This window comes from Aedes albopictus, chromosome 3 (assembly GCF_035046485.1).
Source record: "Aedes albopictus strain Foshan chromosome 3, AalbF5, whole genome shotgun sequence".
In the NCBI taxonomy this organism is placed as follows: Eukaryota; Metazoa; Arthropoda; class Insecta; order Diptera; family Culicidae; genus Aedes; species Aedes albopictus.
The window spans coordinates 58605456-58631880 of NC_085138.1; the positions used below are offsets into that span (position 1 = coordinate 58605456).

General features: G+C 40.3%; 1 protein-coding gene and 1 long non-coding RNA gene across 8 annotated transcripts in view; both read left to right on the forward strand.

The window, feature by feature from the left end:
- Nucleotides 1-20838, forward strand: part of LOC109416234 (uncharacterized) — a 58349-nt gene extending 37511 nt beyond the window's left edge. For 4 of the 7 annotated variants that reach the window (XM_019690230.3, XM_019690227.3, XM_019690229.3 and 1 more), the window contains exon 2: nucleotides 18990-20838. In XM_019690230.3, the coding sequence (XP_019545775.3) occupies nucleotides 18999-20450 (1452 nt within the window). In that variant the 5' untranslated portion in view covers nucleotides 18990-18998 and the 3' untranslated portion in view covers nucleotides 20451-20838. The other 3 variants (XM_062860713.1, XM_019690231.3, XM_062860712.1) reach the window with 3 other exon arrangements.
- LOC134290454 (uncharacterized) lies at nucleotides 978-8104 on the forward strand. Its single transcript, XR_009998884.1, has 2 exons — nucleotides 978-4957; nucleotides 7581-8104. It is a non-coding gene; the product is annotated as an uncharacterized LOC134290454 (long non-coding RNA).
- Nucleotides 20839-26425: the final 5587 nt, after the last annotated feature.

The window sequence follows — 26425 nt, forward strand, 5'->3', positions numbered from 1 at the left end:
GTGTTCCGAAGATTTCGAATTTGCTGGGCAAAACACTACTTGGGAAAGTTTTATCAGTTGTTTTTGATCACCCGTTCACTCAGTTTCGGGGATTTCAATTTGAACCAAGATGACAAGGAACGCCCATATAACCAAAGCGGTAAACATTTGAACGTTTGAATTCATAAAAAAAACTATATAATTAATATGAAAGAAAACGGAATTAGCCGCGTGCAATGGTTGCCCCACTCTTTTCATATGTTGGTCTAGCATTATCGAAAGCATGGATCTCGTCATCCAAAAATACACAGAGTTGACAATGCTACTTATTCCTTGTTAACTCGTGGTAAACATTCAAGCATTTTCATTTTTATGCTTTCTGTTAATGACGACGAGTTCCGTGCTTCTAAAAATGTGAGTCAAAAATACACCTGGATGCTTTCCTATTTGACCTTAAACTATCACTTGGAGGATTTTCAGGGAGCTTTCAAAATCATCTGAAGCAGTCCTGGTATATTTATAGTAGAATTCCAACATTTTTTTGCCCTATAGCTGCCGGCTTAGTATACCACTACGGATCTCCTGTTCCGGGAATAAAAGCCCACCAAACAGGGAACTCCTAATCAAGGTGGCATGCGACCCGTGCTGATGGATGAATAGTTGAGGAGGTTTCAGTGATACACGATCGTTAATGGAGTCCGTAACGTAAATCACCTTTTTGCAACTTCTCATCGTAATAGGCCATTTTACCTCCCGCAAATCTGACAGGAAAAGGCCTACTTTCCCACACTAAATTAACAGTGCTGTAATGGTTCATTACAGCACTGATTTGCGTTGCGTAATGAACCATTACAGCACTGTTTTCAGTTTTGATCAACTAATTGATGCTTTCTGGACGCAGGTTTGAAAAATTGTGGCAACTCCACAGTATAACCTGCTATGATCAGACTTCCTTAATCATGGCTATGAACAGCAGTGTGCAGTCTGATGGAAAAAACTATCCTCAAGTGGTAATTTATGAAGTTGCAAAAAACGTTGTACGCAACTCGGTGCAGAACTCGATTTTTACAGCACTCGTCCTAATTATCTAACTCGGCAAGCCTCGTTGGATAAATGTACGACTCGTGCTGTAAAAATCTTCATTCTGCACCTTGTTGCGTAAACTACTATTTCGGGTTGCGTTACGGTAAAAGATCTGCCAAACCGAACCCTAGTCTTAACTATTTTCAATTATGTAACAACATATTTTAGTAGGGTATGTGTGCCATCAGTAATCTCATACTCCCATATTCATCCTATTCGAAAACAAGCGATTACGGCACCGATTGATTTCGTTCTTTTTGTTTTCATGCGTGCTCACTTCTAACAAAAAATGCAAAAATATGAAACAAAAGAAACAACGCTTCAATCCTTTGTTTTTCATAGGATGAGAATGGGAGCCACATGCTTAATAAGGGAACCAATACCCTAATTAAAGGAAAAGCTTTGGTCCTTATTACATTTCACACCTTATTAACAGTGATAGATCTCAGTTTTGGCGTTGCCGAGATGGATCTTGAAACCAGGAAAGCTGGGATAGTATTCCTAATCTTTTATTCGGTGCACTGGTGTGAGGCAGTAATGACTTGGGTTTTGATACAGGCATACCCCGATATAACGTAACTGCATTTTTATTTTCGTTACGTTAAATCAAAGCAAAAAAAAAATGTTTCGTGATTTGTGGATCAAAAATGTTTTGAAGGGAAAATGATTTTTTTACTGAAATTCTTTAAGTTAATTGTACAATGATTCTTCTAGGAATGCCTACTGTGACCGCTCCAAGAGTTTCTGATAAGATTTCTCAAGGAATTCCTCTTAATACATCTAGTGATTTCTTCAAACATTCCTTTAGAAACTCTTTCAGAGATTTTGCTAGAATAGGACAGATCGGTGAAGTACTAGATTTGTAGTAATGAGCTGAATTTTAGTATGGTGAGAAGGTCAATTCTCCGTTTCTGCAATGAAATGGTGCAAAAAGTGAGGGTATTATGATTCCTTGCCTAATTTGATGCTGTTTGAGCAAAACTTTGGACAACAGTGTTGTTGTTTTCTCTATTTCTTGCAACATAAACAACATAGTTATCCAAAGTTTTGCTCAAACAGTATCAAATTAGGCAAGGAATCATAATACCCACGCTTTTTGCACCATTTCATTGCAGAAACGGAGAATTAACCTTCTCACCATACTAAAATTCAGCTCATTACTACAAATCTAGTACTACACCGAACGTGCCCCATTCCATCTACGATTTCTCGTGGAATTCCTGCTGGCATCATACAGTACTTTTTTGCCGGAATTCCCCCAGGAATTCCTCCAGAAACTTCATTTGTGATTTCTTTAGGGAGTTCTCCAAGTATTCGTTCGGGTTTTTAAAAGATTCTTCTAGGAACGCTTCCGGTGATTTATTAGAAGAATTCTGATAGATGGATTCAATGGATCCCTGAAGAAACTCCCTTTAAGATTCCTCCAGGAATACCTTATAGTACTTCTCCAGAAATTCTTACTTGAATTCCTTCAGGAAGTGTGCCTAGAATTAATCCAAATGTTCCCATTTTTCCAGAAATTTCTCCAAGGATTTCTTCATGAATCCTTACTAACTTTTTTCTGCATTGAATTTCTACTGTGAACCCTACAGAATCTTCCACTGGGATTTCTCTTGCTAAGTCTGCTAACATTTCTCCAGAAATGCCTACCAGAACACTTCCTGCCACCTCTACAGAAATTTCCCATGTTGTTCATTCAGGATTTTGTCTAGGTATTCCTTAGCATCTTCTTATTTGTAGCCCAACATTTGCATTGGAACTTGGCCTGCTTCTCTTCAACATAGTGTTCTTTAAGGATTTCCACAGTTTTAGAGGGCTTTCTTTGCCTGACATTACATGAATTTGAATATACGTGGCAAGCACGATGATACATTATGTCCAGGAATCTGAGAAAATTTTCCTTACTGGAACAGAAATCGAACCCGCCGTCTCCGGTTTGGCGATTCATAGCCTAAATCGTTATGGACTAGGCTAACTGGAGACAGCCTGCGAAGACGCATTCTAATCCTTGAAGTCTATTACAGGTTCATTTTGGAAATTTTGCGGGGAGTTTACCGGGGATTTCTAATGAGATTCTTCTAGAATTCCTCCGGGGTTTCCTCTAGGAGAGATTTATTCAGGAATTATTGGTTTCGGTAGCCAAAAATGCAACTAAGGACGGAACAAACACGGTATTGCATGAAATAAACAATAAACAATTGTCTGTCTGCATTTTTAGCAGAAACATGTTTTGCCTCCAAGTTAACGCTTTATTAAATAAAGGAGCCTGTTTTCCCGAATCGGTACAGGATTTTTATAATATTGTTAATGGAAATTTCTTAGATTACTCTGAGCATGTATCTGCCTACCAATAAACAAATGCGAAAAAAACTATTTTGACACTTAAACTCTCATAAAACTACAAAAGTAGTCATAAAACACTAGGATGAGTAGCAGGCTTGGTTTTAGGCTTGTGATGTAATGTCATACATATTAGTATAAAAACATGCTTATTATTTTAATAACCAAATGTTGGAGCCAAAAAAAAGTTCCGTTTTATCGAGGAAATAGGTACATTATATGGAGGTTACGTTATATCAAGGTATGATTGTATTGTATCTTTATAAATTATCTTGCCAGAAATAGTTTTTGATCATGCTATTTTTTTCATCAAGCGTTAGGGATGTCAAAGTGCAATTGAATAACTTTGACATCCCTAACGCTAGTTTCGAGAAACGTCAAAATAAACGCTAAATGGGAAATGATCAAAATACAACTCTTGACCTTTTTCGATAACAGATGGTGCTATTGTCTTAGCTTTCCATGTCACCGTGCTAATGTATGGGAAAATGTAAAGTAACCTATATTAGAAGACTTGCAGCACTGCTCAGAATCGGGAGTCACTGTTAGCAGCGCCACCACGGATGAAGATGGAAGCATTTATGACAGTATGTGTAAATCTTCATACTCGCACCAATACACTCTTACACTTTTATACAATGATACCACTTTAGCTTAACAGGAGGCGGTGCCGTCGCTGACGCATGCCGTTAGTATGGGAAAACAACAGAGTTGCATGTCTTCTTGATAAAGTAGTCTTCGCTATATTGTTATTTTTTTTTGTTTATATGGCTTCGTGGTCTTGCGGCTAGTGTCACCAAGCACTTAGTCGCATCGTGCTGAGGAGCGCGGGTTCGATTTCCCACCGCAGCTGTCAGTAAATGTTTTCGGCTGTGCCACGGGGTGTTGCGTACTAGTCCGTTGTCTAGTCACTACATGACTTGGTCCGGCAAGCCCATAAACGTCAGTGAAAAGACAACGCAGATCGACAAATGCCAGGTGATGCGTTGATAATAGCAGAATAGCAGAATTTTACATGCACTTTTATGCTCTAACTAATGGGGTCTTTGATCACGGCAAAAGTTTATTTTTGTATTTACAACAGTGAAATTGTCAAAATAGTTTTTGGCGCTGAAACTGCTGATATTTAAATTACAATTTTTTCCTTCTTTTAAACATAGGGTATTCTTTCTAGTTGCATTGTTAAAATAGTTTTTGGCAATAATTGTTGAAAAAGATAAAATCAACAGATCCGTTTCCAGTTTCCTGCTGAATTGCAATTCATCCTGACTACAATTCGGCCTAATGACCATTCCGCCTAGTGACGAATCGGCCAAATGACCATTCGGCCTAATGACCTTCTGCCTAATGGCCTACGGCCTAATGACTTTCTGCCTGATGACCCTGAGCTTCAAGTGCGTTTCAGGGGGTTTCAGAGCATTTCATAGAATTTCAGGGGTGTTCTAGGGCATTTCAGGGGCGTTCAAGGACTTTCAAGGGGTTCCAGAGTCCAAGTGATTTTAGTCGTTTCAGGAGTGCAATGAGTTGTTTCTGGGGGATTCAAGAGTGTTCCAAGGTGCAGGGTTGTTACAACAGCGCGGATTTTGCGAATTTCGCGGATTTCGCGATTTTCGATTTTCGCGATTTTCGCGGATTTGGCGCGGATTTGCCACTAGAATTGGGCCCTCGCGCGGATTTGGCGCGGAATTGGTTTTGCTATTCCGTCTTCAATTTTTTTTGCATAGATAGCATTCTCTCACCTTTATAAATGATCATTTGACAAAACGTATCTATGTATTAGATTTACAGGAATGAACTAAACTTTGAGCTCTACTCCGAATACTTGCGAGAAATTTCATAACAAAATCCAGGAAATCATCAAGGGTCTTCTTCAAAGTGCATCCCAAGAATTTATCTAAGGATTTCTTCTGATACTACACAGATAAAAATAATGATATTTGCACGTCATGTAAATTTCATTTTAGTCATGTAAACTTAATGTTATGGTGGTTTACATGATATATCATGTAAATTTGTGTTACATGTCATGTAAATACTCAGAGTCATGACATATAATGTAAGTTTACCTGATGTTTTATGACTTTTACATGATATGTCATGTAAACTTCTGTGATATCCCACGCTCCTATCATGTGCATTATATGTCACAGAATTTTACACTCTTTCTTCGATCTGTGTATACTTAAGATCTTTGTGAATGAACTTTCATCTTTTTTTTTTTTTGATTAATGCTTTCACCTTAAAAAATCACAAATGAATTGTTTCGAAATGCTTGAAAATTTTCTATAAAAAAAATCCTGTAGTAATATCGGAAGAAATTACTATAGAGAATTCTCGAACGAGTTTATCTGACAAAACTATGAGAATTTGAATTGAATTGTCATCTGAAGCATTTCTGAATTACTGGAATCTCTCATAAAATTAGATGAATCTCCACAAAATATTTCTCTGGAGAAATTCTGCAACAATTTCTCCAAGATGATCATGCGAGTACAACAACGTATTTATCTCCCAAGTTGTGCACGCTTGCTGTAGTGCATAACAAGCGCGCTCGGCATTGGAGCAGAGGGGACAAATGCGCTGAGTTACGCATTATGGATATGGTACGATTGATCCTTTGAATACAAATAAAAACATTCAAATTTGTTTCTGAGATTGGAGTAATCCATCCATCAGAAGCCACTAAAAGAGTTCCAGCAAGAATAGATTTAACAAGGGAATTTTCACAGAGGTCCAACACATAGTTCTAGAAGAATTTCTAGTAGAAATCCTTAAATCATTTTAGGAAAATCTGTTGAGGCACCATGAAAGAAATTATATGTAAATCTGTGTGAGAATTATAGCGAAAAAATTGAAGAAAACCCCTGGCGAATCTTTAAAGAAATTCATGGACAAAAAACTAGAAACATTGTAAAAATTCTAAAAAAATAATTGAACCAGTGAGTAAATCTTTAAAAAATTGCAACATTTCTTTCAGGAACCTCCACAGAGTTGCTGTAGGGGTTTTTTAGTAGTATAACTGCGGAGGAAGGTATTTTCTGTTTTTCACAGGCATCTATCTCTTCCTCTTGGCATTTCTTCAGTATTTTCTAGAGGCGCTGTCCATAAACTACGTTAACTAATTTTTGGGCATTCCAGAGCCATCCTCGCCCCACCCACCGTTATAGACTTTGTCCATACAAAATTTTCGACATTAGTATAAAGCGTAGACTTTGACCAGGCCACTCCCTACTCCTTAGAGTCTACATAGTTCATGGATGGGTCTTAAGGTATTCTACTTAGAATACTTATCTAAAGTTTGTTTTTCTAGAATGTCTCACTGAGATTCTTCAGACATTACTTAAAAAAATCGCAAAGTTAAGTTCTAAGAACTACCCCCACAATATCCTACTAGAATTCATGCTCATTATCTTAAGAATTGTTCGAAAAGGTTTGTATCAGGCATTGTATTTAAAAACTTCAGAAATTCTTCCCGTTTCATTCAGGTATTTTTAAGGGTTTTTAGGGATATCTTCATGAATAGATTTTAGTAGTTTTTTTTAATTCTCCAATGTTTTCTTTGCTAGCTATTTCTTTAATCATTCAATTTCAAGCACCCTTACTTCATGCACTATTGTAGAGAGTTCAAATTTAATTTTCAATACAGTTTCTTACCGATTTTGGCAACACCCGTTTTTGTCTACTCCCGATTTTGGTAACACCCGTTTTTGGCAACATTTCCTTCCCGATTTTGGCAACAATTTTTTACCGAAAAATCGCTTGTATTCGTAAATGTATTTATATTTTAGCCTTACTCTTCTTCAAAAAATCAAAATTCATTAAATTTTCCGAAATCAACAATTTTACAAATCATGACGTAATTTATGAACACAGGGATCGTTTTTATAACTTGTGAATAGTCCATACTTAAAATATAAGCCAAATTGACGTATAAAAGATGAAAAAATCCACACAAAAAAATTACCGATTATGGCAACACCCCAATTTGGCAACATAAATTTCACCTCATGTTGCCAAAATCGGTAAGAAACTGTACATACGTAATAAAGAAAAATGAAACTTACACGGATTTGGCGCGAATTCATTTTCACAATCGCGCGGATTTGGCGCGGATTCAAATTTTGCTCGCGCGGATTTGGCGCGGATTTTTTTCCAGGCTTCTTGTAACAACCCTGAAGGTGTTTCAGGGGATTTCCAGAGGATTAAAACGATTTTCAAGGGTTTTCAGGGTTGTTCCGTGGGTTTCAGGGCTTCCCAGATGTGTTTAGGTAGGGTAAGTGTACCAATTATGACTATAGTACCAATTATTCGCCATAGTTGATTTTCACTCTTTAACGATGTAAATCAACAACAACAAAATTGTGAACAACAGATGACGTTCACAAAAGATGGTTGCTCTCATTTAAACTCCACATTTTGGCAGCGCTTGAAATTGAGTGAATATGAAGAAAACGACCAGTTATCCGCCCGCAACCACTACGAACGAATACGCAAAGGGAGCGAAGAAAACCCGAACCAACTGCGACTGCTGTTCCTCATCGGTCGGTTCGCTTGTGAAGCAAACTGACTAGTGATCGTTCATGCTCTGTTGCTGCGGTGAGTGTGAAGATGGGGAAATGATTCAGTGGTTTTATTTGTTGCTCAAAATTTGTAAAAACAATCATTCTGTTGGTATGGGAATGTTGTACGTGACTATTGTAATCGATTTGATTTGAGTTTAAGTTATTTGCACTGAAATAACGGGATAAAAACTAAGTATATTCATTGCCGTATACGCCGGCGAAGAGAAAGATTCAGAGAGCCACCACGCATACACGCAGAACTCGATGTACACAGCGCAACGAGTAACTTTCACGCAGCGACCGAAAAGACAAAAGAATTTTCACGCAGATTTGTGTAACACCGGATCAACACAAAAAATGTGCTGATCCGGTGTTACACAAATCTGCGTGAAAATTCTTTAGTCTTTTTGCTCGCTGCGTGAAAGTTACTCGTGCGCTGTGTTGTTTCATTTAAGGGTGTATGAACCACCGTTTCTCACTCTCAGTAATAAAATTGATTGCTCATGCTCCCACTTGCTTCTGAAGCATGTTAGCCAATGAAGGTATATAGCTGCCGCTCTGGGTTGAACAGCGTCGGTCAAAGAGGAGCAAATTTTGCTTCGTCCAGCGGAAAACGCTTCACTTTGCAAGCACTGCATTTTGGTCAAATTATGGTAGAAATAAATCATTTTCCTTAAAATTTCGGCTTCCTTGCACCTAATATCGCCATAGTGTACCAGTTATTGCTAATCCCATAAGGAATGCATAATAGTGCGAAAAGGTACCGAAGTTAAAAAATGTAGCCATAACTGGTACAGGGTTCCTATCATTGGCACACGCTATAATAAGTCCTTAAAGAAGTTTTGGCTCCGTTTCTATATTTTTCCTGTAAAGTATGGAAACAAAGCTATCTTTTAAGATATTGTTGACATTCGTTGGTCTTCTCGTTATTTTTGTACAAATAGTTTTCCTTAGGTAGTGCCATAATTGGTACAGGCACCCTATGCTAAGAAAGGTCAACGGTGTTCCAAAGGGTTTCAAACGCTTTCAGAAAAGCTCTAGGGAATGTTTAAGCGATCTCAGAGAGATGCAGGGGTGTTTCAGGAGATATAAGGGGCGTCTCCTCAATCAAACAGAAATCTATTGGAAACCACACTGAAAATGCATGAAAACCTTTGAAACGCCTCTGAAACGATCCATAAAAATAAGAATTTGCCATATTTGTATATAGGGTATTGGGGTGATTCGTTGCTATAGTCCCTTCGTTAGGCGTATTCCATACGTAAACCAAAAGTTCAGTCATATTTCACAGCAAATCAAACAAACACGTATAACTGGAGATACCCTATCAGTGTGAACTTGTACATAATGAGTACTGGTCAACATTAGGATAAGCTTACTTAAAGATTTGGGTGATTTCACGTAGAAATTGGATTTGTGAGAAATGACGGCGAATTATCTTACTCTTATTATTATCTTATTGTTATTGTTTTTTTTTCTTTTTTAAACTGTACTATACTGTAAAATTGTTTGGTATTCCCTATATGAAGTTTCAAACTGTTGTGATTGCTGCTCCACTTCCCGCAACAACGGCGCAAATCGCTTTCTGTGTCAAGCAATTCACCCCATTTAACCAATGTTCAGTTATTGCTGCGACGCCGCCGATTTCAGTCGTTATCAATCCTGAAAATCATCTCGTGTGCCATCCGCGCCGTGCTGGCCTGACCCTTATCAGTTTATTGTCTTTCAGAGTATCAGGCGCGCGCGAGGTGAATCCACCGACGACATGCGCCACTATCGCATCGAGCGTGATCATTTTCTGTGCATATATACAGCGACTGGCGTTTGCCGAACGCTATCTCATTCTTTCGTCTGTATCAACGGCGTGACGCCGCGTGATTCATAGTGTGTAGGTCGGGAAATTTGTGGTTCCACAGATTTGGGATAGAGTATGTGGGGCCATCGAGTGATATGATCTATCAGAATTAAACTCTTCTAAATCAGACTACAGTCTTATGTGAATTTTCGTTTTTCTACCTATACATCCTGTTTATAGTAGTTAGCATCGTTAGCATAGTAGTGCCAGGGTAGAAAGAGACAAAACTATCTACCTACCAGTAGCAGTCTAAAAACTACGTAAGCAAACGCGAAGGGAACCGAAGGAAAGCAACCAGTTCAGTTGTTGTTGATTTCTCAGTCGTTCCGTTGTTGGCACTGAGAGTGAGCCTGGTTTATGCCATAAACAGAAGAATCGAGCTTTTCGAGTTTCAGAGTTGATTTCGTCATATCATTCTCTGTTGCGCGTCGTATAGGTCGGTCGGTTGATTCAGAATTTGAGTCATAGAGTTGTAATTGATCCGTGTGTGTACCTACTGTAGTTACTCTACCCCGTCTCAAATGGTTTACCCTTAGTTGCCTTTAGCGGTGCATTCTGTTTTGGTCGCGCGCCGTCGATTCCACGGCGGAGGGGTTGAGGCCAACAGGTGTTGTTAGCAGATTGAGCGCGCATTTAGTGTGATAAGGTCGCCCCCCGATTGTGCAGCATAACCAGAGTGTGCTCGACGACGACGTACTAACTGAGTAAGTGCGTTGCTGGTGGAGATCGGATAACAGCAGTGGCTGTGGTGATGCAGAGTAGACAGATTAGTGATAATTGAACAAATTTTACAATATCATCTTCGTCAACGTCGTCGTCCACTGCGGAGAAAATTGTCCGAAATTACGCGCTGAGTCGATGGTGGCCGACAACCGTTCGATGAAGAGTGAAGGCAGTTTGAAGGTGCTTGTGTGCATTATTTGTGATTGAAGTTCTTTGTTATCTAGAAAAGCACGGTTTGGCACACTATACTGTTTGTAACCTACATTTCCAGCCAAAAGCGAGTTTGCCTGAAATTGATCTACCACTCACCCATCACCGCAGACACCATTATTGGATTCGGATAGCTAATAATGATTGACTAATACTTCATGGATAACGTATGTAGAACCCGTTCGGATGATTCTAAATTGGCACCAAAAACCTTCCGCAACACGTCCTTTGTTCTCTCATAGATTTACAGATTCACGTGATTTAATGTTTGCATAACTTTATTTTCAGATGAAGATAGACGGAGTCGTATGAGTTAAAAGTAGTAAACTTGAAGTTACTTATTGCTTGCCCAAGTAACCACGATGCTGAAGCCTTATTACATGCAGATATACGGTGTATTTAGTGTAATCATTACTTTACATGCAAACTTAAGGTGGATTTAAAGTGGAAGTGGGCAATTATAGAAACAAATTAAGATTATACTGGTATAATCTTGGAGCAGTCGCATAATTGCCCATTTCCACTTTAAATCAACTTTAAGTTTGCATGTAAAGTAATGATTGCTCTAAGTACACCGTATATCTGCATGCAATAAGGCTTCACCATCGTGGTTACTTGGGTGGTATTCAATACTATATATTACACTTGTTTGTATGAAATATCTTTCGAGCACGTTTACAAAACACAAAGGTTAAATTCACCATTTCACCACTTTTGGGGGATTTTTATCAGGATTGATTTCGAGATCTCTACAAGAAAGTCTTGGAGAGATGCATCTAAGGATATATCGTAGATGTTGTCGCATAGCTTCTTCTGGAATTTCTCTCGGGATTCCTCTTGAAAGTTTTCCGCGATTCCCTCCGGAGTTCCCTTGGGACTTCCCCAGGAGATCTTCCCGAGAGCTCTCCGAGAGTTACTACCGGAATCATTCTTGGGATTTCTCCTAGAGCTCTAGAATTCATGAAGCAGTTTTTCAATATTGTTTTGCAGGAGTTCTTCAAGAAATTTCGGTGAGCTTTCTTCTGGAATTTCTATCTGGGTTTCTACAGGAGTTTCAGCTGGGGTATTTTCTATAGGTTCTTATGGGATTTCTCTCGAAGTTTCTACCAAAACTTCTCTCAGAAAATTCTTTCCAGTTTTGGTCCTGGTATGTCTCAGAGTTTTTTTTCTGAATTTAATCTGGGCTTTCTCCAAAGATTTTTGTGCCTTCTGGGATTTCTGCATTTGCTGACATTTCTCATGGAGTTCTTCTTGTGATTTATTTCAGAGCCTTTCCAGGCATAACCTCTTAGTTTACCGGATTTCTTGGAGTTGGATCACTACCTGAGATTATCTCTTCGCGGAATTTCTACCAGAAATTGTCTCAATAATCTGGATGATCCTTGTGGGATTACTTTAACACTTGCTCCCGGAGTTCTTGTGAGGATTTCATAGGAGTTTTTCTTCAGAATATCTCCTGAAATAACTTCCGAATTTCCTTGAAGAAGCTCCCGGAAAAATATCGGAAGGAATCCTGGTGAAACAGGGTGTCTACTACCTGGAAAAACCTGTTAAACCGAGAAACCTCAGGGAATTTAATTTAACAGGGAAAACCCAGGGAAATTTTAAACATTGGGTGGTATTAATAACAATAACAAATTTATCGAGAAATACCGTATCAAGGATGTTTTCGATAAATTCCGTCAGGTCAGGGTTTTTTACCTGGGACTTCTTTAGAATTACCTCCTCGAATGGACTCTTTCTGTATTTTCCATTCCATTTTTCTTGGCATTATTCCAAGGTTCAAATTCTTTCCTGGATTCTTGCTTGAGAATCCTCCGAGGTTCCTGTATGTTTGCCGATATCAGCTGAAGCTTTTCAAGGAGATACTACAAAAAAATATCCAGAGGTTTTTTTTGTATTGCTCCCAGAGTCCCTCATGGGAACTTCCCAAAGTTCTTCCTGCGTGTTGACAAAAGAAAATTTCACAGGGAGGTCTCCGCAAAACTTTCGCTCAAGATATAGTGCAGGTGTTTCCACAGAATTCCTCCTAAAGTTTATCTCCGGATTCCTTTTGCAGATTTTTCGCGATGCCTTCCAGTATTTCTCTCGTGAGGTTTCTCCATTAGATTTTCCCGGGATTTCCGCTCGAGTTGCTGCAGGATTTATTCATGGGATTTCTACTAGAGCTCCTGCAAGGATTTCTTAATGGGATTTTCACGAATTTTCTACGGAAGCTCTTACCGAGATTACACCCCAAGTTTCTCTTGCAATTTTTTCAAGAAATTCTAATGAATTTTCTTCAAAGATTCGCCCTAGTAGTTTTACATAGAAGTTTCTACTGAAATTCTTAAAAGTTCTTACAAGATTTGTATTTCAGTTTCACCTGAAATTTCTCTCGGTACTTCTCTCAGAAGATTCCTTCCGGCATTGGTCCTGGAATATTTTTCAGAGTTTTTCTGAATTTCTCCTGGACTATCTCCTATGTTTTTTAGTGCCTTTTGGGACTTCTCTTGAAGTTCTTCCCGTGATTTCTTTCAGAGCTTTTTCTAGGCGTTTCCTCGAATCATTCCCAGAGATTTTCTGGAAATCCTTACCGAAAATCGTTTCAAAATTCTGGATGCTCATGTTTTGGATTTCTTTCAGGAGTTTTTGCAGAGATTTTTCTAGGAGTTTTTCTCGGAAAGTCTCCTGGTATAACCTACTAAATTCATTGTAAGAAATTCCCGGAGAAATATCGGAAGGAATCCAGGCGAAATACTCCTCAAAGATTCATTGAAAGAACACGAGGTGTTGTTTGGAATAAATCCTGAGAAAAACTGGGACATCTCGGAAAAACAATCTGGTAGTAATCTCGGCTGGAAATATCAAGGAAATTCAAGGAGGAACCCTAAAGACCTCCAAGAAAAATCCTGGGAGAAACTTCGGGCGAAATTCCGCGAGGAAAACATCAAAAACTCTTCAGAAGAAATTCCTGGAAGAACTTCTGCAAGAACCTCGCTAAAATCCTGAGAGAAACTGTTGGAAAACTATACCGAAAAACCACATGGCGAAATTCCTTAAGGAACTTTGGATAAGTTTTGGAACGATCTCCGGGAGGAATCTAGCGGGAAATTTGAGAAAACCTCTGAAAAAAAAATCCCGGGAGGTACCCAACAGAGACATCGTGAAAAACTCCTGCAGAAATTCTGAGAGAAACTTTGGTAGACATCTCAAAATCAATTCTCAGAAATCCCGGAAGAACACAAAAAAATCACTTGAAAAATTATTCATCGGAATAGCCAAAATAATCAATCGGTATTACCAGTATAACTCAAACTGGTTGAAATGCTATCGTAATTTCCAATTTTTCATTGGATTTTCATCGATATCGCCACATAACTACATCACCAGCCTTGTGTTAGCAATTTAACGGTCAGGTCAGATGGTCTGTGGAATTGTGGACTTCCTAAATGTCTTTTTTCCTGATTGATATTTTTTTTTATTTAAAGAAGTTTTCGATGGAATTGTCGAATCAATTTCCTACAATTAACCTGAAAGAATTCTGATAAAAATCTAGTTATATTCCAAAGCCGATCTTTGTTTTATTTTCAGAGGAGTTTAGCAAAATAATACTTGGAAGAATTCAGCTATTTGGTGGGTTTTCTTGGATGGATACTTACGCATTTTACATCCACTAATTTTTGAGGCTATTTTTGTATTAGTTATGTAAATTTAACTATACTTAAAAAAAAATTAAAATTCCCCCTTGGAAAAACCTGGAAAATTCAGGGATTTTTTTTTGTCTTATGAGTAGACGGCCTGTGTAATCTGGTTAAAAACTCCGCAAAGATTTATTGGAGAAATCTTGAGAGGAACTTTAGAAGAAATACTGAAAAAACTGGGACACATCATAAGAAAATTTTGGAAATAATCCGGGGAGAAAATATTAGGGAAATTCAAGGAGGAACTCTGATAACCTCTAACCCGGGAGGAACTACGTGTGAAATCACGCGAGAAAATCCAAGAGAAATGTCGGGAAATTTTCTGGCAGAAGAATGTAGAATCAGTTTTGAGTTAAAATACACATAATAACAAACGAAATCTGGAAGATTATCCGTGGAAGAACTACTGCAAAAATCTTGCAAAAATCCCAAGATAGTTATCCCGGAACTTTCTCGGGATTTATGCGACAAATTGCTCAAGGAACTTTTGATGAATTTCGGAATAACCTTTGGAAGAATCCAGCGGGGAACTCTGGAAGCATATCACGAACTCCTCTGGAAGAAATCCTGGGAAGTACTCTAAAGAGACTCCTGCCGAAATCCTGGGGAGAATTTTAGTCGAATTTCACGGTGAAGATCTGGTCCGTTGTCGAGCTGCCGTCGACGAAGCCGGCTTGATGACTTCCCATAAACTCATTCACCTTAGGTGAGAGGCCGGCGGAAGATGATCTGGGATAGCACTTTGTAGGCAACATTCAGAAATGTGATCGAAAGTTCTCACCCTTCAACTTGTCAGCTTTCTTTTAGAGGGGGAAAATGACCTCTTCCTTCTAGTCCTCCGGTAGCTGTTTCGTCTTCCAGATCCGGACTATTCCGGGCCCATTTTAATGAATTCAACTCCGATATCATCATTACCGGGGACTTTTGAGTTGGTTTTTGAGATGCTGCTTCGCATCCCTAACTTCCCTCAACGTGGGAGTTGGCTCGTTGTTGCTACCTATGATCGCAAAACTGTCCCATATGAATAGGAAACCCAGCAAATATTCGTTCATAGGCAGTGTTCTGACGTAGACATCCTCCATATCTGAGCTCTCCGCAACATCCACCAGATGCTTTTGAAAGTGCTGCTTCCACCTTTCAATCACATCACGTGCGTCCGTCAAGAGACTGCCGTTCTTATTCCTGCGTATTTACACTACCCGTCATAAGTACGGACTCACAAAAAGTATTGCAACAATATTGCATCACCCTGACTCAACTCGATATCTCCAAAACCTAAGGACTTACAAAGATGCTGTCTTCAGGTAAGTTATTCAGAAGACCAAAAGCAACAACTTTTCTGAATGCGGCATTTTTGTAGGTATTCTGGTTTTAGAGATATCGAGGTGAGTCAGGGTGATGCAATATTGTTGCAATACTTTTTGTGAGTCCATACTTATGACGGGTAGTGTATGTTCGCGAAACGAAACTGTTACGGGATCTGCTGTGCTTCTGATGGAACTTCCATATTTCTTAAGAACGGCACAGCAGAAGTTACTCCAAGGATTAATCCAGGAGTACCTTCGAAGATTCCTGCAGTATAGAAGCACTGTCAGGGATTGTTCCAGAAGTTCCTTCAAAGATCTTCAGGAATTCCTTCAGGGATCTGCCTAGTAGTTCCAGGAGGATTCAGGGATTCAGGGATGCTTCCAGGTGTTTCCTTCAGAAGTTCTCTCTGCTATTCCAACAGCAGCTCGCTCTGGTATTCTTCCAGAAGTTTCTTCAGAGATTCTTTCAGGAGGATGCCTCCTGGAGATCCATCAGAAATCCCTTTAGAAGTTCCTTCAGGAATTCGTACAGTAGGTTTAGAAATTAGTTAGTAGGTCTTCACAAATTATAGTTCCTTCAGGGATTTCGTCTGAAGTCCGTTTAGGAATTCCTAAAGAAATTAGTCCAGGAGTTCCTTCAGAGATTCTTCTAGGAGTTTCAGAGATTAATGCAGATGTTTCTTCAAAGATTCCTCTTGAATTCCTTGAGGGATTTTTCCAGAAGTTCATTCAGATACCTCTCCAGGATTTCCTTCCGAGATACTTACAGAATGATCCAAGGATTCCTCCAGAAGAATTCAGGGGTTCTCCCACAAGTTTCTTCAATTCTTTCTAAGATTCCTTCATGAGTTCCTTTAGAGATTCTTCCAGGAGTTTTTCCAGGGATCGCTTCTGGGGTTCTTTCGGAGATTTTTCCCGGAAGATTTACGGATGCTTCTAGTACTTACATCAGACATTTCTCAAGAAGCTCATTTAGGTATTCCTACAGGAGTTCCTTCAGAGATTCTTCGAGGAGTTCCTTCAAGAATTTCCTTAGGACTATAATCAGTAGAGTGGGTCATCGTTTATATGGAAAATAGAAAAATTCAAAGGTATCCCATCAGATCAAAGCTTTTTTGTTCCCATTTCAGGACCCAAAAAAGTGTGCAAAATTTGGGCACGATCGGTTATGTCTACGTTTTGCGCATCATGTTTGAAGTTTCTATGGTGTTTTACATAGGAAATTACACTTTTTTGCATTTCTCTCATAGCAAGCTCGAATTTTTATAAAACCGTGTAACCGATAAAATGAAAACATAGCCTAGGGTGTCCTGAAAATCTATGTCGAAGACCGCGAAGTGATCTGATGCTTATGAAAAAAGTTATAGCGTTGGCATTGCTTGGCGAAAGAGCATGATTTTGTTGCTATTGTTATTCCTTTACATGTTAAAACATAAACACATGCATGCGGTTCGTTGGTTATAACTATTTTCACAAGCATCGGATCGCTTTGCGGTCTTCAACAAAGTTTTTCAGGACATTTTAGGCTATAATTTTACAGTATCGGTTAAAAAGTTTCAGACAATTTTTTTCAACTTATGACTAAAATGCAAAAAAGTATGTTTTTCCATACAAAATCCCATACAAATTTCAATTGCAGTGCGCAAAGTGTAGACGCAACCGATTGTGCTCAAATTTTGCACAGATACACAGGACCCGAAACGGAACCAAAAAAGCTTTGATCTGAGAAAACGGTTCCGATGACCCACACTAATAATCAGGCATGTCTCCAGGATTCCTTGAAGGATCTGTCATGGAGTTTCTACACGAATTCCTTCAGGCTTTCCTTATGGAATTCTTTCGGGGATTCCTCCTGAAATTTTTCTTGGAAATTCTTAACCCTGTCTGTAAAGATTCCGTCTGGAAGCCATTCAAGGGTTCCTCCTGGAATTCCTTCAGTGGTTTCTCTTGAAAATCCTTCGGGAATTCCTCCTGGAATAGCTTCGCCCATTCCTCCTGGAATTCTTTTGGAGATTACTCCTGAAAAAAATGCGGGGATTCCTCCTTGATTTTATTCGTAGATTCCTCCTGAAATTCCTTCAAGGATTCCTCCTGGAATACTTCAGGGATTCATCATGAAATTCCTCGAAGGATTCCTCCTGCAATTTCTTTGCAGATCCCTCCGGGAATTTTTTCGGAGATTCCTCCTGAAATACCTGTGGGGATTCCTCCTGGATTTCCTTCGAAGATTCCTACTGGATTTCCTTTAGGAATTTCTCCTGGTCCTCCTTCGGAGATTACTTATAGAATTCCTTCGGGGATTCCTCCAGGAATTCTTTCAAGGATTCCTTATGGAATTCATCCGGGGATTTCTTCTGGAATTCTTTCGGAGATTCCTCCTTCGGGGATTCCTCATGGAACATGATCAACATTGAATGAAGTATCCTTTACCGACAGACTATGTCTAAACATGGGCTTGAAAAACTCATGTACAAAAAAAAAAGACACGGACAACGTCTTCAGCTTTCGGCTGTACAGACTGTTTTTTTTTAAACTTAACATTAGACAACGGACAACGGAGCATGCACCAGTGGAAACGGGGAAGAAACTATTCTCACGAAAAGTTTCAACGTCCGAAGCGGGAATCGAACCCTCACCCCATAGCATGGTGCGATTATAAGCTTGGTGACCCTAACCGCACGGCTACGAGGCTCCACAACTCGTAGCAAAATATATTACTCTCACAAGCATGTTCGAAATCTGATTCATACCAACAATTGTATTTATTTAATCCATGCTTAAGGCGAAACTGGATCCATTTCCTCACTTTTTGGTTTTTGATTTTTTATTAAATAACGAAGCGATATTTCTAAAATCGGTTTTCGTGCACATGTAGAGTATGGATCAGGGTATGTTCTGATTTTTTTACGCGAGAGAAAATGTTTTTCGTTTTTGCAGAAACCATTTTTGAACAAAATTTCACTAAAAAATGGTTTCTGCAAAAACGAAAAACATTTTCTATAGCGTAAAAAATTCAGAAGATACCCTGATCCATACTCTACATGTGCACGAAAACCGATTTTAAAAATAATGCTTCGTTATTTAATAAAAAATCAAAAACCAAAAAAATGAGGAAATGCTTCCAGTTTCGCCTTAAGAATATACTTCAAATATATTTCAAGTAACAAAGTTTACTACAGTTTATGCATACGACTCCTTATGTCCCGACAACCATACTAATCTCAAATCTATCGTTTTCCCTTTTTAGGCCGATATTATGAAATTTCACAACTACAGCAGTCCGCCAGAGAAAGTGAAGACACGATCCGTCAGTTCATCATCGGAGCAAGAGTCCACACTTCTCCAGCAACCGCAGCAGCAGCAGCAACCCACGGACGGTCAGAAGCAGCAGCAGCAGCAGATCAGTCTGAAGAAGAAAATTACTCCTCAACAGCTGCTCGAGCTGCAACAGCAGCAACAGCGGGAACCACTGGCCAAGCGACCGCGCATCGACGAGTCTGTTCCGGCCGAGGTGGAACAGCACCAGGCGGTGGCGGAGGAGGAGGAAGAGGAACTCGACACGTCGGCCACGGAATCGGAAACCGAGATGGATCAAAGCACGGACAACGAGATGATAGTGTCGCACCCCTCGCAGCGGTTAGATGCCAATGCGTTGAAGGCGAAAGCGGCCAGCACGACGGCCATGGTCGTCACGACAGACGATTCCGACTATGGACAGAACGACAAACACGAACAGAAAAAGGTGAAGCGGAAAATCGTGAGTAAACCGTGCAACAACAACACATCGACGAAGGCAAAACTTCAGATGGTGCATGAGTTTCCAACGTTGTTCCTCGGGCTGAGGCGCAACCGGATTTTCCTGGTAAATTCCCTTGCCCAAACGTTCGATCTGAACCAGCGGGATATCATCCTGACGCTGCGGAAAATCAAACTGAACGAACACAATGCTCGGTTAGCGAGCGTCTTTGGACTGACGGACAGCGAGGTGGACATCCTGTTCCGGACGAGTGTGCCTAAAATAGCCGACTGTTTGCGAAATTTCATCGTGTGGCCGGACGATGTCACCATGAAGCTGAACGTCCCCATCTACCTGCGGCAACATTTCAACAAAATCCATCTGATCCTGAACTATCTGGTGGTCAAAGTCCGACAGAACGCCGTCAAATTCCTCTCCCAGGCCCAATCGGAGACGTCCTACTGCGAGGGTGACCAGTGTCACAAACTCAAATACCTGGTGGCGTCCACCCTGGACGGATGCGTCTGCTTTGTTTCCCGAGGTTTCGGCATCCAGACGGACGACGAAGCCGTCCTGGCGCAGTCCGGCTTCCTGACCAAGTTCAAAACCAACACAAACCTCATCGCCGGCAAAAATTTCCACAACTTCGAGGACCGCCTCACCAACGGAAGCGACCACGACCACGAAAACAACAACGGCGGAGGCGGAGGCGCCGAATCCGACCTGGAACGGACGCTCAACACCACCGCCACCGAAGAGGACGACAACTTTGGCGAGATCGTGTCCGAGAAGATCAGCAAAAGCCGGACGTTCAAGCTGAAAAACTACATCGAAAGCGTGCTGGAGAGCTTCCAGGGGCACATGATCCTGTCGCCGATGGCGTGCGTCGATGTGCGGTCGCTCGAACTGCTGGACGACATCGTGGTGATCGTGGGGGCGCTCATCAACCTGCAGAAGCAGGAGGTGGAATAAGGCGGGAAGTGTTGCGCGCGCGCTTTCGGTTCGTATGTGTGTTCAGAAGAATCAAGTTAGGCCCCCACGGATTTTGTTCGTTTCCTTTTTGGCGCGCTTGCACCCTAAGCTCTTTTTTCTCCTGTACGATTATTAGTGCTTTTACTTTGTTGACGATTTCTGTTCTTTACGGGAATTCCTTACTTTTTTTTCTCTTTCTGGAGTGTCCCTCGGAATCGAGAGCAGAGCAGAAAGAAGGCGTCGGAGAGATACGCAACCATAAGTTATGTGGTTCGAACGCGCTAGGCCGTATTGTAGATAATTTATTATAATTATTATTATTATTATCATTGATGTAAGGCTAACGAATAGTAACTACACAAATAAAAGTTTACTAATGAAGTCCAAGGAGACTGGGAAGAAAGATTTACGGAACGGAGAAGTTGAAACAAATTGAATCGCAACGCTCTACAGCTATACAGCTTTCATAGTTTTGTGTAGGAAGGATGTTGATGGATAGGGACAGAGATAACGAGAGTAGGTTCTCCCACGAGGATCAATGTAATATTTTCAAATTCGAGTTAACAATTCGATGTTCTCCCTCCCTGCTGATGATGGTTTGAAATTGGTAATTTACGGGTCGCCATTAAGATACAGATGCGGATGGATAAATTCCAATTAACCTGTTAGTTGTGACATGTGAATCTGATCGTAAAAATATTCAATTGCTCATCACTGATCTTTTTTTTATTAAGATTAGAAATGTACAATGCTGCATGAAATATCTAGAGAATAAGTTTCTTGAAATAAAACAATCTCGTCTCCATCACTCCAACAGTACCTAATGATTATTTTGAATATGTGAACTGCCTCTACTTTTCTCGTATGAAAATTGGTAGCAATAAAAGCATCATGGATCAGAGCTGGCTCATAACAGTTACATCGTGTAGCTTGTTCTATGTTCCGATTGGTATGTTCTCATGTACTTCTTCTTAAAATACTGGTTCATGGTAGTACGCGAAAAGCATTCTACACTGAAAAATACCTAGAGCAACATTTGGAGTAATTCATGAAAGAACTCTTCGAGGAATAACTAGAAGAAGTTCTAAAGCACTGCTGGTAGAACTCCAAAGGAGAATTTTTTTGGGGAATTGATACAGGAGTTCTTAATAGAATTCGTGGAGCAACTCGCAGAAACTCTTAGAAAATACCGGGGCTGGATTGAAGGTGTTTCTTAGCAACATTTCGAATGAATCCAGAGGAATGTTATGGAGCAATTTCTGATGGAAACAAGAACCTCTTCGGAATTTCTTATTCTTCTGATGGAATTTATTGACGGAATTCCAATTACGCTTTTTCGAAGAATTTGATCGATTAGTGGAACTTCTGATGAATTTTTAGAAGAATTTCTGATGCAATTGTTAGACTCCTGGAGTTTCTGGATTTCATGAAAAAGTTTGGTTGCAGTCAAGCATTTTTCACTTATTGTTTGTCATATCTAATTCAGACCACCACGTTGCAGTTTTAAAATCTGCTTCACGGTCGAAAACTTTTTCGAAATCAATGAACACCAGATAGAGAGCCTCTTGGAATTAATTGAATCCTGCTTGCTGTCGTCGAAGAGTTGCATCAATCTCCTGTACCCGGTTAAGGACAGACTTGTTAGAATCCCAAAATGGCCGACTTTGGGACCTACTCACAATTTGGAGGGCACAAATCTTTTCATAAACAAAACCAGCGCACCTGATCCTCTTATTTCAAGCTTGTTACAAGTGAGCAAAAACAGAAAAATGAAATTCACTGTTGTTTGGAGCTTGCTTCTTGAAATTTGTGCGTCTGAAGTTCTGATGTACTGTTGAAACGGGATTTCAAGACGTTTGCCCTTAAGGAACACTTTGTACAGAATTTGGAGAGCGATACACAGTAACATGATGCCCCGCCAATTGTCACATACAGTCAGATCACGTTTTACTAAGACGACTTGAATCCAGCCGGCCGAAAATATCGCGGTTTCCCATATGGTGCATACTAATTGATGTAGTAGTTGTGCAGATACTACGGGTGCGATCGATCCCCGGGGTTCTGTTCGATTTCATTCGGATGGCTGTTTCTCTTTCCTGCAATGATGGAGCTTCGGTGTTGACACGTGTCGAATTCTTAGCGGATCATGCTGAAATGGTGATGGCGTGGCCGACACTTGAAACAGGTTTCGCAAATGCTCGAACCAGCCTTTCAGCTGATCAGTCGGCCGGTCAACAGCTGTCAAGACGTGCCTTTCGCGGGCATCGTAGCATTCATCTTAGTCCCATTATGGCGACGTTATACATCGTAGAGGGGGCGAATGTCACCGGTATTTGCCACTTCGTTGACTACCTTTGTCCCATCACATGAGCATTCCACTTCCTTCTCCAGAGCCGAATAGCATTGACGGGATTCGGCTTTGGCTCCTCGTGTTTTAGCTCGCTCCAACGTGTTTTTGGCGTTCTTTCACTCCTCTATCTTCTTCTGGTTTTTATTTTTGATCCACAGCTTTTCTTGGGTGCGTAGCTCACCCAAATTATTCTCGCCGGCGACAATCATGGCGATCTTAACAGCAGTTCATTGATTTTTTACGCTTCTACCTTCCAAAGCACGGTTCTGTTGCTCAGAAGAGCAACTGTATCCAGGGTGCATACCATCGATTGACCCGTTGAAGCATGACATAGGAACTTGTGAGGGCAGGAACTATCTTGGACGCTCCTTCCAGGTTGTCGATTTACCATTTATCCACTGCAATTTATGAATTTCCCAATTGCATTCTCGTAAGTTGAACCTACTCTCCCATCAATAGCATATAGACAGTACTAGAATAAAATAATCTAAACTCAACAAATAACGGCAAAAACAATATCTAAAGAATATCAGCAATTAACTCGGAGAAAACCAACGCCGAGAAAAGTTTGATTTTACAAACGACAAAGTATGAAGAGTTAAGTCTTAAACACTGTGAAATTGTTCATTCACTTGACATACAAAATAGCACTCAAAATTTCAACAGTCTACACGTTACTATTAGTAAATGGTGTTTCACAAGTACGTAGCACCTAAAGCGTTTTCATGCTAATATATTGTTTTTCGTTGACTAGCCCCAAACAGTCAATCATTCTATGTCCAATTCATTTGATCGTTGGTATAGAAGCAACATCATACATACTGAAGCACTGCACTAAGTTTGATTGATGTTTACTGATAAAACCGTCATTCAGATATTTATTGAACTAAAAAAGTAAACTGTTCGATCCCATTGCGCACCAACATATGCGTAGAAAATTTAAACTCCTAGCCTGTCAGTAGGCGTTAAGACAGAGCATAAATAACCGTTAGAATTCTAACTACGACAGGAGAAGCGAGCGATGTCCCCAAGTAAAGTAGATTGTAATCAACAGATTGTTACTGCAAAATACTAGGATGTTCTTCAAATAAATAATAATTGATAGTCTGCAAGATTGAAAATAACGAAAAAAAAAACGAAAAGAAACAGTGAGAAAAGCAAGTCTTATGAAAATAAATACGGAAAACAAAAGAAAAAGTAAGTTGATAACAAATAAGATGGTCTGTTGAAATGTATAAAAGCAGGAAGTCGAAAAAGAGTATGCAAATAAATGCAATTAAAAACAAAAATATGTAAATAGATTTAAACATGCAAGAACAAAAAAACACACAGTTAGGATAGAATAATGGTAATTAATTAACCATTTTTATCGGTAGGATAAAAACATTACTTTGCAAAACTAGTAGGCAGGAAGGAAGGCTACATTACGGAGAGTTGCAAACAAAAATAAATGAAAACGGAAATTGATAATGGTAACCATAAACGTTCAGACGACTTTGGAGCATTGGAACTTGGACAACTCTAAATGAATAAAATTATTTACACGCAACTAAAATAATTGTAGGTACTGTGGGGGATCGGAACGGTCAGCGATAATAAACGGACGATTTAACGGCTATAATGATTTATTTCGGTTCTACTGTTTACAACGAGTCTTTTCTTGATTCGCGTCTACTTTGTACTAGTCCTCTCATTTGACAGATCATCTAGGGTGGCTCTATAAAAACGATAGAACTAGGGTGCACCCACCTGCGCCCCCCAGTTACGCCAAGAATCTTACACGGTGTCCAGATGGCGTAACTTTAGTGCTGGGATCATCCGAAGGATACTTAGAAATGTTGTCCTCGCAACCGTAGGCCGGCTTCAACCGATCTACTGTTATTCTTTGCTTCTTTCCGGCTATCATTAGGTCGAAATATTTTCCGTGTCGCTGAATCACTGGATACGGTCTTTCGTAGGGTTGTTGCAGTGAGCGCTTCACCGCATCGATGCGAACGAAAACCTGGGTGCACTGTTGAAGGTCTTTGTGAACGAAAATTGCAGGTTTGCCATGATGATTGGTTTTGGGCGGTCGTAATTTTGAAAACGTTCGGTGAAGCGTTGCTGCAAATTCGGATCGATCAACAGAACTCTCAGGTGGATCGAAGAATTCACCAGGAACTCGAAGAGGCTGCCCATACAAGAGTTCAGCGGAGGAACATTTCAGCTCTTCTCGAAAAGCAGTCCTCAAACCGAGCAGTACAACAGGTAGCTCATCACACCAGTTGTTAGCTGTCTTGCACATGAGACCCGATTTTAGAGTACGGTGGAACCTTTCCACCATCCCATTGGATTGCGGATGATAGGAGGTTGTTCGAATATGATGTGATCCCAAGATGTACGTTAGTTCTCGAAAGAGCTCCGATTCGAACTGGCGCCCTTGATCCGTCGTAATTGTCTCTGGTGATCCAAATCTTGAAATCCAATGCTGTGTCAATGCCCTGGCTACTGTAGGTGCTGTCATATCCGGTAGTGGAATTGCTTCAGGCCAACGGGTGAAACGGTCCAGAATCGTCAGAAGATAACGGTTTTCTCTTGAAGGCGGCAAAGGTCCAACAAGGTCGACATGAATGTGACGAAATCTGCACTTCGGTGGATCGAACGATCCCAACGGGGACACGGTATGGCGAGATACTTTCGAAAGTTGACAATCCTGACATTCTCGAACAAATTTAGTGATGTCTCGGTTCATATGTGACCATACAAAACGTTCCGATACAAGTCGTCTGGTTGCACGAGCTCCGACGTGCGCCATTCCATGCAGTTGATGAATCACTGCCTGCCGATGTTTTGCTGGAACGAAAGGACGATATTTGTTCTTCATCGAAACGTCGCAGTAGACTGGTCGCGATACATTCGGAATGCGTATGGGTTCTATCTTAAGCGCCGAGGATTTCCGGAGATTTTTCAATTCTTCGTCTTCAACCTGGTCTTCAGCGATCGACGAGAGATCGATGATACTAACTGCTTCAATCCGAGATAAGGCATCTGCCACCGTATTATCCATACCGCTGATATGACGAATATCAGTCGTGAATAAGGAAATGTACCGTAAGTATCTCTCTTCGTGGGGGAGCCTACTAGCAGAGTTGGTACCCATAGCAGTGGTTAGTGGCTTATGGTCGGTGAAGATAATAAATTTCCTCCCTTCCAAAAAATAACGAAAGTACTTGACGGCCATTTTCATGGCTGTCAGCTCACGTCCAAAAGTTGAATATTTCTTTTGTGCTTCCGAAAACTTTTCGGAGTAGAATCCGAGTGGTTGCCAAGAAGTACCGCAAAGCTGTTGGAGAACTGCTCCAGCTGCAGAACTGGATGCATCAATCATAAGAGCTAACGTTTTATTCGAATCCGGGTAATGCAGCAACACAGATTCCGCTAATGACGTTTTACAGCGTTCAAATGCCAGTAAAGTGTGTTCACTCCACTGCAATTTCCTGGTATCGTTTTTTCTGTTATCCGGAATTAGTTTACGTAGTTCCAACTGTTGATCGACTGCTTTCGGTATGAATCGTTTATACACATTCACAAGTGCTAGGAACCGTCGAAGTTCTTTCACTGTGTTTGGTAGAGCGTAGTTAGCAAC